Source organism: Pezoporus wallicus, unplaced genomic scaffold, assembly GCF_028554395.1.
Source record: "Pezoporus wallicus isolate ANWC-B61680 ecotype Strahan unplaced genomic scaffold, APGP_CSIRO_Pwel_v1 contig_6484, whole genome shotgun sequence".
In the NCBI taxonomy this organism is placed as follows: Eukaryota; Metazoa; Chordata; class Aves; order Psittaciformes; family Psittacidae; genus Pezoporus; species Pezoporus wallicus.
In genome coordinates, this window is record NW_026638903.1 from 377487 (window position 1) to 395577 (window position 18091).

General features: G+C 37.2%; 1 protein-coding gene across 2 annotated transcripts in view; it reads right to left on the reverse strand.

Annotated features, from left to right (window-relative positions):
• Positions 1 to 870: 870 nt before the first annotated feature.
• Positions 871 to 18091, reverse strand: part of CXADR (CXADR Ig-like cell adhesion molecule) — a 34982-nt gene continuing 17761 nt past the window's right edge. The window contains exons 3-8 of one of the 2 annotated variants that reach the window (XM_057413014.1): positions 17677 to 17881; positions 17141 to 17305; positions 15243 to 15365; positions 14790 to 14928; positions 14259 to 14445; positions 871 to 1442 (exon numbers count right to left, since the gene is read on the reverse strand). In XM_057413014.1, the coding sequence (XP_057268997.1) occupies positions 1401 to 1442; positions 14259 to 14445; positions 14790 to 14928; positions 15243 to 15365; positions 17141 to 17305; positions 17677 to 17881 (861 nt within the window). In that variant the 3' untranslated portion in view covers positions 871 to 1400. Of the gene's footprint in view, positions 1443 to 9780; positions 14446 to 14789; positions 14929 to 15242; positions 15366 to 17140; positions 17306 to 17676; positions 17882 to 18091 lie in introns of those variants that run through there. The other variant, XM_057413013.1, reaches the window with a different exon arrangement.

Sequence of the window (18091 nt, forward strand, 5' to 3'; positions counted from 1 at the left end):
ACAAGTGCTTCTTAAAGGCAAAGTATCTTTTCTGTAACTATAATATGGAACTTAAATTAAGACTGAATGATTTTTTTTAATTGGCTACTTAAACCTGTGATGTTTAGAAACCCTTCTCTCCACTTTTTTTCATGAAGGTATTACTGTTTTCTTAGATGGTTTTACTTCTTTTTTCATATGCAGTGACAATTATATGGAACTTTTGGTCAAAAGCACCTGAGTTTCAGTTCATTCTAGAATTAGCTGTATTCCTGTCAAAAATAGAAGCAATAATAATTTAATAAGTACCATATTTTTTCAGCATTATAACCACCAGTTTCACCAATGGATTATATGGCTGCTTTCAGACCACAGTGTAACATGCATCACTGGATTAGTAACAACATAGTTAAAATGGTAAAAAAACATCACATGCACATACACCCACAATATCCCAAAAGCACAGAATGATGCAGTTGATAGAAGACAGGTTTAAGTTTGCACATGCTTGCTGTCACTTCCTAAGTACTGAGGTGTCCTTCAGTGTTCTCTGATTTATGTGGACTGTGACAGATAACAAGTTATCAAAAGTACCAGTTGGGTACCAGGCTCCAAAAATTAATTACTAAGCTCGCATCCATGGGATCAATCTATAGTGGTCTCATCCTTAACTGGTTTAGGTAGATTAGTATTTTCATTATAAAATAAATACCCAAACTCTCCACGCCACAGGAGGTAACAAGGACTCCACAACCAACCCGGTTTAAAGAACGTGCTCTTCTTCCCTCCTGTTTTCCTGCATGGTAAACTGGGGAGCAGAAGGAACATACATTCATGTACATACATGAATTACCACAACACCTGCATTAACAGATTGTTCTGAAGCCTGTGTTAACTGTAACATTCAAGTGCATTTTATTAAGAGTTATAAAATCTATACAATCTTAAAATACAGCGCATTTCACACACAGGTTGCAAGACCTCATTGGTATCACTACAGCACTGAACAGATGATGCACTTCCTATCAAATCAGCCAGGAAAAACCCGAACTATCCTATTTCAGATTACAATCTCTTTCAACACCCCACTGCTTAAGGCAATATTTCTAGTACCTGAGTTGTTTTTGTTAATTTCACAATGTTTTGAATCACCGTGGTGGGGGCTCAGAGAGGAATGATTGTGCACACTTTTCAAAATACAGAACTAGCAAGAAAAATGTCGGTAGTCAAACTGTAAACCTTGCATTAAAAATATGTAAAAGAAAAAATTTGGTACTTACAAAACTGAATAGAGCCTATTCAAGATAAAAATCTTGAATCTAAAGTGAGATCAAGTAAAAAACCAGCACTTCATTTCATAATGTACTTCACTTTCACCATACTTGAAAGTCATGCAAAAAATGATGCCTGTTTCTTCATGCTTACACCACTGTTATGTCACCAATCTTGTGTGCGATGTCATACTATAAAAAGAAAGAATATCATTAATCTACATTAACAAGAGGCTAGACACTGTAATATACAGTAATTAAATGCATAATTCAGATCATAACCCAAGTTATGGTCATTCAGATTCCATTTACCGGTGTCTTGAAGAAAACCAGTGCAGTGGTATAGGAAATCAACTCCTTTTATCAGTGAACTTTAAATTACAAAGTTTAACTTAACAGCAGTTTTTCAGTATCTTCACATAGGTTATTTGAAAATCCTTGTTGATTTCCCTGCGCACACCTTCTGCAATCCATTTTCAAAGAATCTGTTGAGATGCCTCTTTCTTCAATTTCATACCAGTAACTTGGATTATCAACCCCACATTATTGTTGTTTACTGCCGTAAACACGGAGTTTTCTCCATGAATCCAGTGAATCATACCAATCTGATACTTCCTTGTTTCACCATTTCATTAAAAGCCAGTTCTAGTTCCTTGACTATTTTTGTTCACTTTTTCTGGAGATACTTTTTTGCACAAAGATAATAAAACCCCCAATTCTTTCCAATTACAGTTCTTTACCAGCTCTGTATTCTCTGATGTCATATTCCAAAGAATTTTTGCTACCACTCCATGCTGCAAAACTCCCTTTTCTATATGCTGCCTGTACTCAAACTCTGCTGACAGTCAACACTATTATATTTCCAAGCATGATACTCTTAACAGAAAACAACTCTTCCTAATTAATAGTCCACAAATGTATATGGATATATTGCATTTACTAGAAACAACTAATTTTCTTACTCCACCATTTCAGCTTATTACACGCTTTTGCATCATTACACCAGTCCTCACAGATGTTTATATCTTGCCGCAATGCCACTATGGTTTCCCTGTAAAACCAGTAATTACAAAATCTGACTCAGGCTACCTCTGTAACCCCTTCTTCCTTGCAAACTGTCACACTGTAATTAGAAATATACATCAAATAAGATCTTCTAGTTGCATGTGACACTAAAAATAATTGAGTATCTTAGAAAACTTTGCTTGGAAGCATAACAAATCAGTACCGTTTGGCATTAAATCACCACATTTGCCTTCTTTCTATTTAAAGCTACTATCTAGCATGAGAAGCTCTTTTATAGTTTCATTCTGGCTGTTGTTTATGTACTGATTTGGGGCTGAACACTGAGGCGAGAAGCACCCTTTCCGTCTGTGTTCCTGCCTTTGCACCATGGCTAACACAACGCTCCTGCTTCCCACCTCTTGCATTAACAGCTCTGGAACAGACAACTAATTAATAATTAGTAAACGTATGCTTTTTAAATAAAGATTAACCTGCTCCCACATAGCTCATCTTATCTCACGCTATTGGAAAAGCCCAAAGAAACAAAGCTTTCACATTCCAAAACATTTATAAATTGAGCTATTCCCAGGGATAAGGCAGGCACACGAGTAAAGGCTCACGTAACAACGGCTCTCCATAAAACACATCTTGTTCACTCCCTTTCATGAATGAGTCAAGAGACAACACATCCTGTTTATGAAGAAAAAAGTCTGCTATATGACACAGACAGTCAAGCTGGGATGGGGTGAGAGCTTTTGATCCCCAGTTGTTTGGAAAAGCCAAATTTTTAAACTTAGATGCTTCAATGAGCTAGGACAAAAGGGAACAAATACAACATAATCTGTTCTCCTTTGCCTGCACTGTCCTGATGCTTTCAGTCTTGATTTTCTTCTTCTTTCCTTCTCAGCTAACTAAATCTCTAGCAATAAAAAGAAAAATGCAGTCTGGCAAGTGAACCCTAGCACGCAGCCAGAGGTTATTCATGCAGCTGTGATATAGCACAAAAAACAACAAACCTACCCACCAATGTTGTAACTTATAAACAAGATGGGGTAACTCTTTTGGATGCTGCAAGGAAAAATACCAATTAATGAGAAACTACTGTCTGCCCAGGCACTTGCAATCATAAACGTATTACCTTTAAGCTGGAAAAACACTGCCCTACTTTTATTTTTACTATAACTTGAAATACCCAGGTAGTGCTGGAAGTATTGACGGAGTGAATACTGTCAGGACAGAATTAAAAGTCAAGCAGCAGGGGCAGAGACAACCACAGACAGTCTGACTGAGATAACTAAATACATGTATCTGAAAATTTTCTAAGATGAACAGGGAAACTTTAGATTGGATATAAGAAGGAAGTTCTTTAATGTAATGGGTGGTGAGGCACTGGAATGCGTTGCCCAGGGAGGTTGTGAATGCTCCATCCCTGGCAGTGTTCAAGGCCAGGTTGGACAGAGCCTTGGGTAGCATGGTTTAGTGTGAAGTGTCCCTGCCCATGGCAGAGGGGTTGGAACTACATGATCTTAAGGTCCTTTCCAGCCCTAACTATTCTATGATTCTATGATGAAAGGAGCAAAAATAAGCACTAGATGGGTAGCTGGTAAGACTGAAAACACTCATCAAGGCTGGCTTCAAAAAAATGACAGTGTGATGGGAAACTGTAGTTCCTGAAGTTCCTAAAAGTGAACAGAACTATCTCCATTCTAACAGATGTGAAAGCCCAGGAATATGGCAATGTCAACATTAAAGAACAAAAAAAAAAAAAAAGAACCACCCAAAAAAATCCTACAGCTAAGTCATGACAGAGTGAGGACATCAACCCTAATCCTCCACTTTGTTCATCAGGCTCCCTTGCCTTGGGATTCTTTTATTATTGCAAGTGAGTGAGCTTCTATTAGTCACATCAAGCATTAAGGATGTCCTAAGCTTTCTTCTGTGTTCAGCAAAATTTTGACCACCCCCACGTACAAACCATAAAGCCAGCAGCAAGTTAACTAGTTAATATGGCTAGCAGAGACATGGGATGTTGTTAGGGTAAAATTCACATGTGCAATACAATGACCCGATTTTCACTGTCAGTTGGATACTGCACTCAGACTGCTGACTAAAACCCTAGCTTGCTCAGGTAACAGCAGGGGCAGGGAAATTATGCTAATTCAGGCCACAAAAAGAACTGTTGAGCATAAAGGCTCTAACACTCCTTCCAGCTCTTTCATCTTGGAATAAAAAATTTTAGTGGGTTGCCTGAGATTCCTGCCTGCCCACCCAGTCCACGCACTATTAAAAATATGATATTCATATACCCTATTTAAATAATACACCTAAACTACTCCAAGTAGCAACATAACCTTGATTTTAAACACGACTGATGTTCAGAACTTTGATGCCTTTCAAGTACACAAGTCTTGCACGACCACAACTGTATGTTATCTGTACAAGAATCACAATTTTCATTGTCTTGTTCCTAAAAGCAAACCAAGATACAATTACAATGTGTCTGGGGAATTTTTTGCTCCTGAATGAGTGGCAAATGAAGAAACATCACTCGTTACCTTAACTTCAGTCTGAATGAAACTGGCATTTTAATGGCTAACTCTAAGCTCACGTCGATACTAGGCAATCAGGCTCCAGTTACACTTTTTTGGGGGGGTTGGTTTGGGGTTTTTTTTGGTAAATAAAAGGGATGTAGAAGTATGTACTTCCAGCCTATCAGTAGTGTGCATAAAGGTACAATAGCATTTCTCACAGGGCTGTTAAAACCTATCAAGAACCACATTCATACCTCAGCTGCACATTATGGTTAATGATCTTCATGCAATTTACAGCTTTTTGTCGGAGCTTACAGAGAAACACAAAATGTCCTTAATTGATGCAGATTACAATGACCATTTTCACACCTAAATTATTTTCCCAAACAAGCAATAAGAAAATAACTTTGTGGCACCTAAGAGGGTTATTTTGCTTTCTGCTGGAAAATGTAACATCACTTAGCTGCAAAACACCAGTGAAACCCTACGGTCACGTTTAGCTGCAGAGAAGGGATGAGGGCTGCCACAGCATCAGCCGCTAGAGGGCGTTGAGTATTCCCAAACACAACATTTATTACTTTCCTTCAATACAAAGCACTCATATTGAGCCATGTTTTTTCCCAAATGGGCTAGAGACAGTATGTGAGACCACAGCATTTTCTGCATCTTAAGTGGGGATTAAAAGTCATTAAATTAAATAGGTTACTTAAAGAGGTCACCCAAACCACAACTGAAGTTTGAAACAAGAGAAATAAATAATTCCTAAGCAATTTCATATTGATTACAGAATGAACACAAGGACAAAACTAGGGCAAGACCAAACAGTTCATTTCAAGCTGCATCCTTTTAGGAAGCTCTAATTTTTCTTGTGTGCCAACAAGAAACGGTAAAGAATAAATAATGCAAGCTGTATGTACTTTATAGCTCTTACAGCTGAGATGATCTGCTTCTGGTCTTGACAGTTACAGGATTGGAAGTGACATGGAAGGGCATTTTATTTATCTGGATAAGAAGTTCAATGCTGGCAGCCACACCATAAGCTCTTTGACATGTTCCACAAAGCACCAGCTGTGCCCCAGAGTTAGCACCTTTTTCACCAGTCACAATTCAGTAGTTTTATGTATTGTCACCAGTTGACTTTTTTTCTAGTCTGTGTTTCCCTTTCTCAGTTTCCTTCCCACCTGAGCTATTCTACTGATAAATGGAATTGTAAGTAGTAATTTTACCGTGATTTCCTACAGCTAAGTAAGGCATAGCACAAGTGTTTTGACTTCAGTGAGTGGTTTCTTAGAAACACCTCCCACTCAGACGCCTAGTGAGTCATCTGCGAGTTGCTGATGATGACAACTGCGGTCAGAAACCTTAAACACTGAGAATGGACGCACCGCTGCACACTTTAACTTCTGTGAAATCTGACTAATCCTGACTGCTGTTTCACAAGTAAAATACTACTAAAGCAATATAAAGCAGCAAGGGAGATTCCGTTTCCTGTATGGGATAATAGTTTCATTTACAAATCACGGCACAGGCTAAGTCATAAGCTATGAAAAGGTGTTACTTCACTTGTACAGCAGTAACTGGACACATCAAACAAAATCTCAAGTTTCTATTCACATAGAATGTAACTTGCAAAACTGACATAATTGAAAGCTATTACACTAATAGTACTAAATCACTTTTATGGCTCTTTACCGTCTGATATAATACTCCTTGATACCACATTCTGAATGAGTTGCTACCTAACCTGAGTGACCACTGCACCCCCGAAGATGTCTGTGTCCAGAGCACCAAGAAAGCTATACTGTCACCGTTTGCCTTGGATGGGGTGTTCAGGAGACTCTAGTCTACAGTTTCTTCTGCCTGGGTCTTTAAACATTATTCCTAGTAATAAAAGAACCAAAAGCATCACATGCAGAAATTACACATCATAGGAAGAGTACAAGTACTCCACAATTTAAGTAATTAAAGTATACTGGCTATATAAGCAACTCTAAACGCAAAAAAGTTTTGCAGGCTGTTTGAAAACCCTTAAATCAGATGCTGCTGGAAACCAGAGTAGGGAAGGGCTCCAAGAAGTTGCACTTGCATTTGTGCTTCCAGAATTCAGGTCCCTCCTACAAAACTTGCCTCAAGCTGATCAGACTCAATGGTTTCCTCTCCCCATTTTGTAATTAGGAAAAATGCTCTGGGAAAAGAGTGCAATACCCTTCAGGTACAGCGCCCAACTTATGTCCTGCCTGCCCGCAGCTCTCAGAATCACAGCATCTAGCCCTGAGAAGCAGGACAACTGTCATCGCATCACACAGCTTTCTGCGCTTCCCAGTGGACATACTGCCCCCAGAGGTTTTTTCCCTGAAGAAAAAATTAGATTACTGAAGGTAAAATGATGTGCTTTCAGATGTTAACATCTAACATTGCCATGTTTTAAAGTTGTTACATAATCAAGTTGTATAACCATTAACATGCTTAACTTCTTTATAAAGCTACTCCCCTCCAGCCACCTAGCTCCCCTAGAGTCATACAAGGTTCCTGTATGAGTTGCACAACTTTCCTCATGTTTCCTGAATAATACGGTAGAACTGTCCTTCTTCCGCTTCTTTTCTAGACAGCACTGACCACAGAAATTTCAGTGACTGTTCTAATCTACTGAACAGCAGCAGCTGCTGCCACTAAAGGCTATTAACTTTGCATATTCAAAGCAACCTCCAGTACTCAACAGCTGAAAGGTGAAGACTTCAAGATGCCAACTTATGAGGATGTCGCTAACACTGGCATACAACAATATGAAAATCCAAGGATCCTTAAAAGACCATGTTTTCAGAAACTTGACTTTGAATGGCAGTCAGAAGCAGGGCCAACACAATCCTCCATGCCAGTTTTCTGCCAGGTTGGTTATTGTACAAAATTAAACGTTCATATTCTCCTGACAGCTGAGCCTGTCACATTCTGTAAAAAGCCTAAAGGAAGTTAAACAAGCAACAGAATCATCATAACTGAAGTGCACACATTATTTTTACATTAAGGTGCAAGTCTTAAGGCAATAACTGAAGATGCGAGCAATCACCTAGAGTCATCCCACAAGTGAAAGGTAATTTTAGAATGAGACTTGAAAAGGTAGGCAAGATTCCCAGCTTCTTTCACAGTACTCTTGCTTTTGCTCCTTGATCAGCTATTTTCTTGGTGAACTCTTTTGTTTTTTTTGGGGTTTTACACACAAGAAAGCCAGGCTAAGTTGTTGTCACCAACTGTCTTTTTTTAAATGGTGTTAATTAATTGCCCCTCAGCCTTACCAGAGCTTGAAAGAACCCAAGCATCTGAGAAGTAAATTTGAAATAGTTCTGAAGCTCATTTTTGAAGGTTAAAGTACACAAAGGTGTTCAGAGAAAAAAATGAAACAAAACCAAAACAGCAAGACAAACCTTTAAAGAAACTCTATCCAAGGCATTGTCTAATATGTATGTAAGGACCACACAGGTTTTGTGTAACAGCCACATGATCAGTGCCCTCTGTTCTTTCAGGACAGTCTCAGGAAAGCACTAGCTCCTTTGCTGGAATTCCCACAGATAAGCTGGAGGCACTTTGCTCCTCTGATTCACAGTCATCTCCAAATAAAAGATGTTTAGCAGCTGCAGCATACAAGTGACATCGGCAACAGATATGCCACCTTTGGAAAGGACTGCAGTCCGGAACTTAAGCCTTGATGTTAAAGGTGTAGAAAGGTTTCTTGGAGCTCTATGAATACTATATTCATATCACCCAAAAAGATCTATGCTGGATTACCCTGAAGACCTGAACTCCTGTGCTCTTAGAGAAGTCATCAGTGGAAGACCTGCTACTTTTGTGCAAGACAACAGAAGCCAGGCTTGGTCAACAGCTTCTGTAGCAGGTGGTATGCCTGGCAATTTAGGTATCCTAGAATAACAGGGTACTTTGTCTTAGTGCAGGAACTAATGATTAAAAACGGATAACTATTTTGTGAAAACTTACATGACTGCTAATCCCTGCTTCAGACCTCTGATTCCACAAGCTAGAAGAAAATACTTGAAAACATGCAAGAAAGCACTTGGGAGCTGCTAGCCATGTTCACCACTGATATTTAGAAAGCACCTGATTTATGTCCTAGTTTTTGCTAAATTTTCTGTGCTTTTATTGCATGAAACAAATATGAACCTTCATTTTTATTAGGTTTCCATATGTATTTAAGCACAAGTTTTAATCTGAAATGAGATAAATTCCCAAAGGCTTTCCCACTAGTACATCATATGCTTGTGCACACACTTATAAAGCGTTCTTATATACACACAAAGTTACTGAAACATCTGGCATGGCTCAGGTACACATTAACATATGAAGATAGGCACACATTATAATATATAAAGATATGCAGACTTTATGAACAACTGTAAGCTAATTAGGCCTCCAATGATACATATGCCATTAATGCAACCAGAGCCCATAAGAGGCCACAGAATCATACAATAGTTTGGAAAGGACCTTCAAAGGTCATCTAGCCCATCAGCCTGTCTCCTATAACTAAGTATGTGCCCAAAGGCAATGCTGGAGAAACTGCATTCATCTTAACATAAAACTACAAGGACAGCCATCAACTGGTTTGCAAGGCTAAGGGAAGGGGTGTAGCCCAGCCAACTTCATCTGAACCAAAAAAAGATGCCTATTAGTTAACTATAAAACCAAGTGTTCTATCAACATGCTTTGAGTGCTGTAAACGTGCTTCTTTGAATTTTGAAAGATAAGAATTTATCAGTTGCAGGAGTTTTTGGTCTACATAAAGAGAGATGAATTTTAAAGTTCCTTTCCAGGCTTATGTTTTGGAGTAACTGTTGAGATCGTTCTGGTATGTTTTTAAAACTGATCACCACATTTGTATATCTACAATCAGAAACCACAAATAAGAGCATGTTTTAAAACATACAAAGTTTTACTTCCTTCAGAATTTAAGTGGGGGGCAAGAAATAAAATTATTAATGCCAGTGTGGTATACACAGCTATATTTATTAGTTCACCTCCAATTACGTCAAAAGAAAGCTGAAGCCATACACAAGAGCTGGTTTAAAATAAAGACAGACTACTGTTTTTTCCAACAGTTTTATTTCAAAAAGTACACAAGTCTGTCATGGAACTACAGCATTTTAAAATCTCGTATTTTGTTTTTACAAATTCACTCACAACACTTGTATTTCAAAACCCCATTCCCCCCAGAAGTGTGAATATAAAACCTCATACTAAAATTCACATCAATATTCAAGTCCATGCTTTGTGCATGAGAAGCGTAATGTAACATCATAACATTTTGGATTTCAGGAAATATTTATTATTGCTCTGGTTTCAGTTGAGCTGTGCCTCAATGCTAGAGGACCAATACCCAAAGGGTCCCACAAAGCACCTATAAAGTGTGTAAAACAAAGTTTAAGTGAAAAAAGTAGCATTTTGTCTTCAGACTGGAACAAAGATCTAAAGTGATCCAGAATATACACTGTTAAGAACAAAACCAAAAGCTTATCACAGAAGTCAGTAATATACAATATTCAACATTACAGAAAAATTCGCAATTAAGAAGTCTTACTTGTACTATTAAGCACGAAGCATACACCTAATATGAATGCAACTATCAGAGCTGATAAAGATGTATGCATTGTACATTTCTTTAGAGTCATGGTTTACTCCTCCAACAAGGCATTTCTGTGCACTACAGTTTTGGAGGAAGTATTCCTTTTTAGGTAAATATCACACAAATATCTTTAAATATCCATTTCAGAAGCTTTATGAAAATGCTTGCAATGTATGGACAAGTGTTACATAACCTCTACAGTATTACAAGTCTAACACTTTATTCACACCATGCTAAAACCAAGGGGTTTCTTCTCTCTCTATATATAGTATTCCTCAACAGGCAAGTTTACAGTCATGACATTAACTAGAGGTTTCTTGAGCTCACTGAGTATTTACATAATGGTACTGCTCTCCCCCGCCTTTTTTTTTATATAAAATGAGACATTAAAAATGCCACCTTCTAACTCGTATATCAGCTGCCATTACTTCCTAAAACGTTTCTGTTAGCAAAGTTGTCTAACATTGGACACCTCACATATTTAACCAGATCATCTCCTACGCAGCTAGAAATCACTGCTAAACTATAGTAGCTACTTTTGAGAATCATAGTCCAGTGTAAGTGAACAATCTACTGATGAAAGAAGTAATTTATAATAGGTAATATAATACTTATATAATAGTATAGTGTTTTCATAGTAGTGTCGCATCCATTCAAAAAGGCATGATGATAGCAACTTGAGGCAAAGTTTACCCCAAGTCAGAGGTTCTTTATTTCGGATAAGGACTATGTCAGATTCTATTTATTTTATTTTCCATGCAATTACATAAATAGACAGACACTGTCAAAGCTCCTAAACCTAACAGCCAGGCTCCGAGGGCACATCATGCTGTCCTCCGGTTCTGTCCATTTATTTTGTACAAGCTGACAGAGCATTAAGCATGTGTAAACTCTGCTCTGTATGCTTTAACAAAACAGGTTTCTGTTCTTGAGTGTCCTAGGGCTTACCTAAGTACAGGGTCTCAGGCCAAACAAAGAAAGAAAAAAAACCCACAAAACCAATCAACAACAAAATACACCCACCGCAAAACTAAAAGCAAACAAACATAACACAAAACTCACATACAATTTTACTTATGTCCACAGATGGCTAAGAACCAAATTCAGTAGGTTTGTTGCCTGGTTGCTTAGGTTTATAGCTCTCTCAGTCTGTGATTCAGTTTAGTTTTGTACTCAACTTGTACTTATTATAACTATACCCTTTCAATTAAGGAAGGCCTTAGTTTCAAGGTAAACAATCAGAGTATGATTAAAATCTTGCAAGTCTCTTCTATCATAATTAGATGCAAGAAGATGTCTCCTCATCTAGTGCTCTTCACAAGCTTATGTTTGGCACTGTTACTAAACCTATTATTTACCACACAAGGAAAAGTCTATCATCCATCTTATTGGTACAACAACCGAATAGTTTCCAGAAACATGAACACTTAGATCATAATTAGCAACTGAAGGAGTAACTGACATTTGAAATACAGACCAATACAGAGACACTGAAGTAACATCCGAAAATGGGCATGAAGAGGTATTATAGTACATAAGAATCAAGAAATCAGATCACAGTGTCATGCTTTAAGAACTGTACCATCATCTAAGCACCTGTTCAAACAATAAGTTTAGGCACCAGAAATTTCATAAAAATTGAAGTTACAATCAGGCAAAGTTTATTGACAAGGCACACATGAAAGATAAAAAAATCTGATCTCTAACAGTATCAGTTTACAATCTAAAAAAGTCTCAAATGTGTAAAACTGTAAAAGTCTAGAATACTTAATAGCCATTCAAGTTTCTAAATTCAGTATGAAGGGTATATTCTTTAATAGTGCCAGCCAAAAATTGTGCATCTAACTACAGATAGGACAAACATTAAGTAGTAAGCTGTAGAATTCACAGATCTGCAAGCAGCTACAAAAAAAGCAGACACTAAACCTAGAAGTTTGGGCAAATGTTTTCTCTCACACTGCTGCTACACACAAATAATCCTAACATTTTTCAACAGGCTATTCAGATTTCCTTCATCAACACCAGTGCCACATACTACAACCTTTAGAGTTTCCCAGAATTCTTTGCAGTTTAACATCTACAGCTAGAATTAGCCAAAGGGACTTTACCACCACTAACTCTAGCCCTCAGCACAGGATGAAGAACATAGAAAACAGGAAGGAAGAAAAAAATCCACAAAGATTCAAACTGCACTAAATTTTAAATTCAGCTTCCACAGGTATGCAATTATCAATCATCAGAAGCTATCAGAGCATGTGTAAAAGTAAGATAAGCAATTGTTCTGTTCCTCTTGTAATGCTTTAAAGCTTGAAAAACTGCAAAGATGGGGTTTTAATCTTAAAACACGAAATTTGCATCAACAATTCTGGATAACTAATTTGTCTCAGATGCTGGCTGCATGAAACTGGTGCTCTTGAAGTCTAAATGTCTGTTCATAATATTTAGGGCTATTGAGGAGGCACGGAGAAACGAGCTTTAAACTCCTTGTAAATTCATACTGCAAGACATTAGAATCTTAAGTAAAGGCTAACTACTGCTTACATGTGTAAGAAAAGATGTTTCCACAGTGATGCTGGAAGAAGGATAGTTATCAAATATCAGTTACTTAACAGCTTTTATTAAAAAGCCATGGAGCCTCTAAGCAATCGGTTTGGAAAAAAAGTTAAGAACACTGCCTCAGAATCTAAACAGGCTTTGGAAAATGCAAGGTACAATTAACATAAGACCTGCATAAAGATACATATTCATTCTTACTGTGAGGCTAACATTTGATCTAGACATTTTAAAGGCTAGATACCAACAAGAAGAACCTGATAGGACCTCTTGCATCAGATAATCATAGAATCAGAGTGGTTTGTGTTGGAAAAGACCTTAAAGATTATCCAGTTCCACCCACCTGCCATAGGCAGGTTCTACTAGACCAGTCTGCTCAAAGCCCCATCCAACCTGGCCTTGAACACATCCAGGGATCCACAATGTCTTTGGACAACCTGTTTCAGTGTCTCACAAACCTCACAGTAAAGAATTTCTTCCTAATATCTAATCTAAATAGACAGACACATAGATAACATAAGTATTAAGTTATCTGACATGACTAGAACTAGTTATTACAGAAAAATTCATGTTTCAAAAGAACTTGCAAGGTCTCCTGTCACATTCCACTCACTGAAAATTTAAAATTCAGAATACTCATTAAATTAATTGAACCAAATAACTGGCAGCCCCTGAAAAAAGAGCTCAAGAAGTGCTCCAAACATTACCAGGTTAAAGAACTGCATAAATACTCAGTTTGAACAGAATTCAAAGTCATCCTCAGCATCTCAGCCACATGCCACAGACATCAGACAGTGGCCAAGTGTGAATATTTCTGTTATTCCAAAATTGAGGATAAAGTTTCAGGAACTCTGAGAAACTTCATGATCTAAATATGAAATTCTTTTGTTACTTCTCACTTGTGCCTCACTGTTAAATATTCAGGACTGCACACTAGCTGACAGTGTCTCTTCAGTGACCTACCAGAGGTCCAAATACCTCCAGTGTCTGATATTTATTTAGGAATCTCAATGTTTTTAGCAAATAGTTCAGCTGTCATATACTAATAAGTTTAAAATTAAAAATTAAAATTGGTGGCTTTTCAAACTAACCTGTTCGTTTTCTTCAAGGAAAATTGCATGTCATTATTTAAATGAGGGATGGAACACAGCAGTTTTCTCTAATAGTTACAATGAACATTTTAAAAACAGCATTTAAATTAATAATATTTTATACTATGGACCCGTCTTTGCTTTGTGCTGGAATCATCACAGGGACAGCTCCCATTCTACTTAAATTAGGTGCAGCTACCTTTGAGGGTGCAAAGGATGGGTTTTGACCAGGAGGACGTTCAAAGTCTTCACTTGGAACTTGGCTATATGGTGTTTTGGTATATCCTTCCATATTTGAGGGAGACATTGAACCCAGAGAAGAACGATTGCTGCCTATGTAGCTGCGGGCTGTTGAACTGCGACTTTTTGGAGGCGGGACATCTTCTCTGAAACAGACAAAAAGCCAGTTGCAGAACAAGAACTCAGTCACCATTATTATCTCTGAGTTTTCAAAACACATTTTCTGTTTGTTTCTTTCTATTCTGGCACAATAGCCAAAAGAGGCTCACATATTCAAGGGTTTGTTGTTTGTTTTTTTTAAATCAAGTATTCATTGCCTTTAAAAATCTAAAAAAAGATATGATCATCTACACCATACGAAAAGTTCTCTGACAAGCTATTAGTATGTTAGCAAACTTTCCAGATTAAGACAGAAATCTCAACTGTCACATAACTTATCTGCAGAAATACACATTTAAAAATTAATCTTCAAATAATACAGAAATATTACCTGATCTCATGATGTACTTCTTTCTCATATTTCTTCTCCCTCTGTTTCTTACAGCAACAGAAGACAAGAAAAGCCAGTATAAAAAGACCCAGCAGAGTTCCTATAATAGCTCCAACAATTACACCAGCTGTATTTATAGCTAGAATAGATAACAATACTCTTTGTTAAGTGTCAAACATATACGAGCAATTTCTTTCCTCAACATTAAAAACAGTATATTTCCACAAGATCCATTTTAATAGCATATTACTGAATCACAGGGGGTATGCCTCAATCACATGCATTTAAAACAGTAGTAAGAGTTCTGCATAAAAAGCAAAGTTTTGGGAAGTAAAGACTTGAAGTGGCAACAATCAGTTACACAACAGGGTTGTTTTTTCAACCTTTTAGGAGCTTAGAGAAACAAGATTATTCAGTTTTCATACACAAAACCATTACACAGCAAACACTTACGAGGGGTGACGTTCAGCTCAATGGAACATTCATCAGTGCCAACTCTGTTTGAAGCAAAACAACTGTATGTACCAGAATAGTCTTGAGAGGCATTTTTCAAAAGAAGTTCCCCGGTATTTTTATCTATAAAAAACAAAAGATAGAGTTTAACCATTTCCCAAAGTTTAATTCCATATTCAATACTACAGAACTATTAATCCAGAACACAGATAAAATCCTACCTAAAAATGCTGTACTAAAAAATATCCAAATAAAACCAAAAAAAAAAGCTATTGTGCTGCAAAATACTATTATTTTTAAGTCTTTTACTTTAGACGACTGGAAAATTATTCCACATCCTTTGACTTAATATTAAGCCTATGGGCTAATTGCTCTGACAATGAATACAAACAGATGCTTAAACTAGCCAATTCTCTCATTCTATCAGAGAATTCTAAAATACAAAGTATTAACTGCATCACAGAAGTACCTCTTCTATCTCTCTAAACCGATTCTACACGAGCTCAGATGCCTGCAGAACACATGCTCAGCATGAGCTGGATCTAACCTGAGCACTGTACTCCACTGAGTGACCAAGTAAGTTTGTCTATGGGTAGGAGACAATCGGTGAAAACAAACAGTATTTCCCCAGGACTTTCAAAGCCATTGCCAGCTACCTTTGTAAGATTCTACTTCAGCTGGGTCTCATGCTTTAGTTGCCAATAGATTTGCCATTAGCACTGTAAGAAGTTGCATCACAGGAACAAAGCACCACACAAATACCTGCTAAAAAAGTTAGATAGTGTCTAGGTTCCTCAAACCTACATTCAAAAGCCCAAAACAAACACTGTTTTATGAGTTAGTGCCACATCTGCATATTTCCTCACTCATTCTCGACCAGCACTGATAGCATCACTTTTTTGTTACAGTAAGACAAATATGGGATGTGAATAAATCAAACTGAAGCCACATCTCGAATTTCCTGATGCATAAATTACACGGGGATAGAGGACCCTTATAAGGAAGGACCACACACCTTCTTGTTCTCTCTCCTAGCCACTTTGGCTACTCTTAGACACGATACCACTTTGTCCTATATGTCCAACACAATCCGAGTTGGAATATGTCTATTTGTGAAAAGATTCTTTAACTATTTCACCTGCAAGGAACCCCTGCTATCTCAAAGTTTAAGGTTTTCATAATTACAAAGAATACTAAAATAACTGGCACTGAGCAGCAGTTTTAAAAAAAAATATTCCAGAATAATTTCACAAAAGCCGAAACTCACAAATTAACCTTCTACAGTGAAGTTCTCGCAATAAAAATCCAGTACGACTATAATAATTTGGAATCAAAATAATATAATAATTCTGAATCAAAATTCAGAATATATAACTCTTTCCTGTATGCTCTTGTAAGAAGAGGGTAAGCCTTCTCTTTTGTTACTCTTGACAACTTTTCTTCTACAGACACATATCCTTTTTTAAACAAGTTTTGTCACTTGATCAGGAAGTGAAGACCTCAGTTCAATCTCTAATAAAATTCAAGCTTTTATCTCCACTTCCCTGAAGATAGCTCTAACACTAAGTCTCGACTCTGCTCTGACTCTTCCCTGCTGTCCACTTGAGCACAAAAGCAGCCAGCATCAGCAAGCAAGATGATTCTGCAGCCTAATGGAAAGAATCTCAAATGTCTCAAAGCCCGAGACATTTCCCAGTATAAAAAAACAAACAAAAAACAACAAAAATCTCAACCAACCAAAACCCAGCTCATTTCAAAGTTAGTTTTATTACCCAGTGAGAGGGCAGAAGTGACACTTGACTACTCTATATTAATACCAAGCATGAAATGCTCACAAGTCAAGCAAAAAAATATGAATGCAATCTTTCTTAAGTATTTGAGAGTAAATTTGACAGTACTCAGCGTGGAAGTAGCAGGAAGTTCCTGTATGCCAGATACTCCAGATACTCTCCTCCAGTTGTAAGACAAAAGTGGGGATCCTTCTTGTGATATGCATTTCAAGATGACATCTTTTCCAATCTCCTGTGATCCTTCGATGGAACATTTAGTTCTTGCTGGCTTTACTAATAAACAAAGTATCACTAAATTAATGACAGTCACAATTAAAATGCTTACTAGCTGTGTTCTAGTAGGTCAGTCCATTTTCCTAAAGACAAAGCTTGTGCACAAACCATTTCTATGCACATAAAGATTTTCTATGATATATAAAATCCAGGCATAGATTTTTTCAAAATCTTCATTATTCTGAAAATTATTCCCTTTATCCCCCAACAGAATGATGTCCACCCCTCCCAAAGCCACAGTAATGGATATAGATGCATCATCATAGATTCAATCTACCTTTGTCCAACATAAGTTTTCATTTTAGACGAAGATATGATGGAATGAACACATAAAAAATGTCACCGAAAATTAAAGAAAAGCATTATCTTACCAAGTACAGACAACTGTATTTTTTGGCTTTGAACTCCAGGAGCCTTCTTCACTTTGCACTGGTATGTACCAGTGTCTGTGGACTTCAAATTCAAGATATCCAATGAACCATCACCAGATTTAGGATCAGGATTAGTAAACTGCATCCGCCCAGTCATAGCAGCATAATAATTATTATAGATCCTGTCTACAGCATACATAATTATCTATTAAAAAAAAAAATATTCAGAAATCCATTTGGCATGTAAGCATTCAAAATAATTTGGTATCTTCAAGTTCCTGACAGTTTTTTCTACTGTTTTAAAAAAATCCAAGAACCACGACAGCCACATATCTCAAACTTCAGAATACTATCATACACAGTACTACAATGAATACTGCAATTAAACACCTGCCCAAGTAGCAGTATGTCAGCA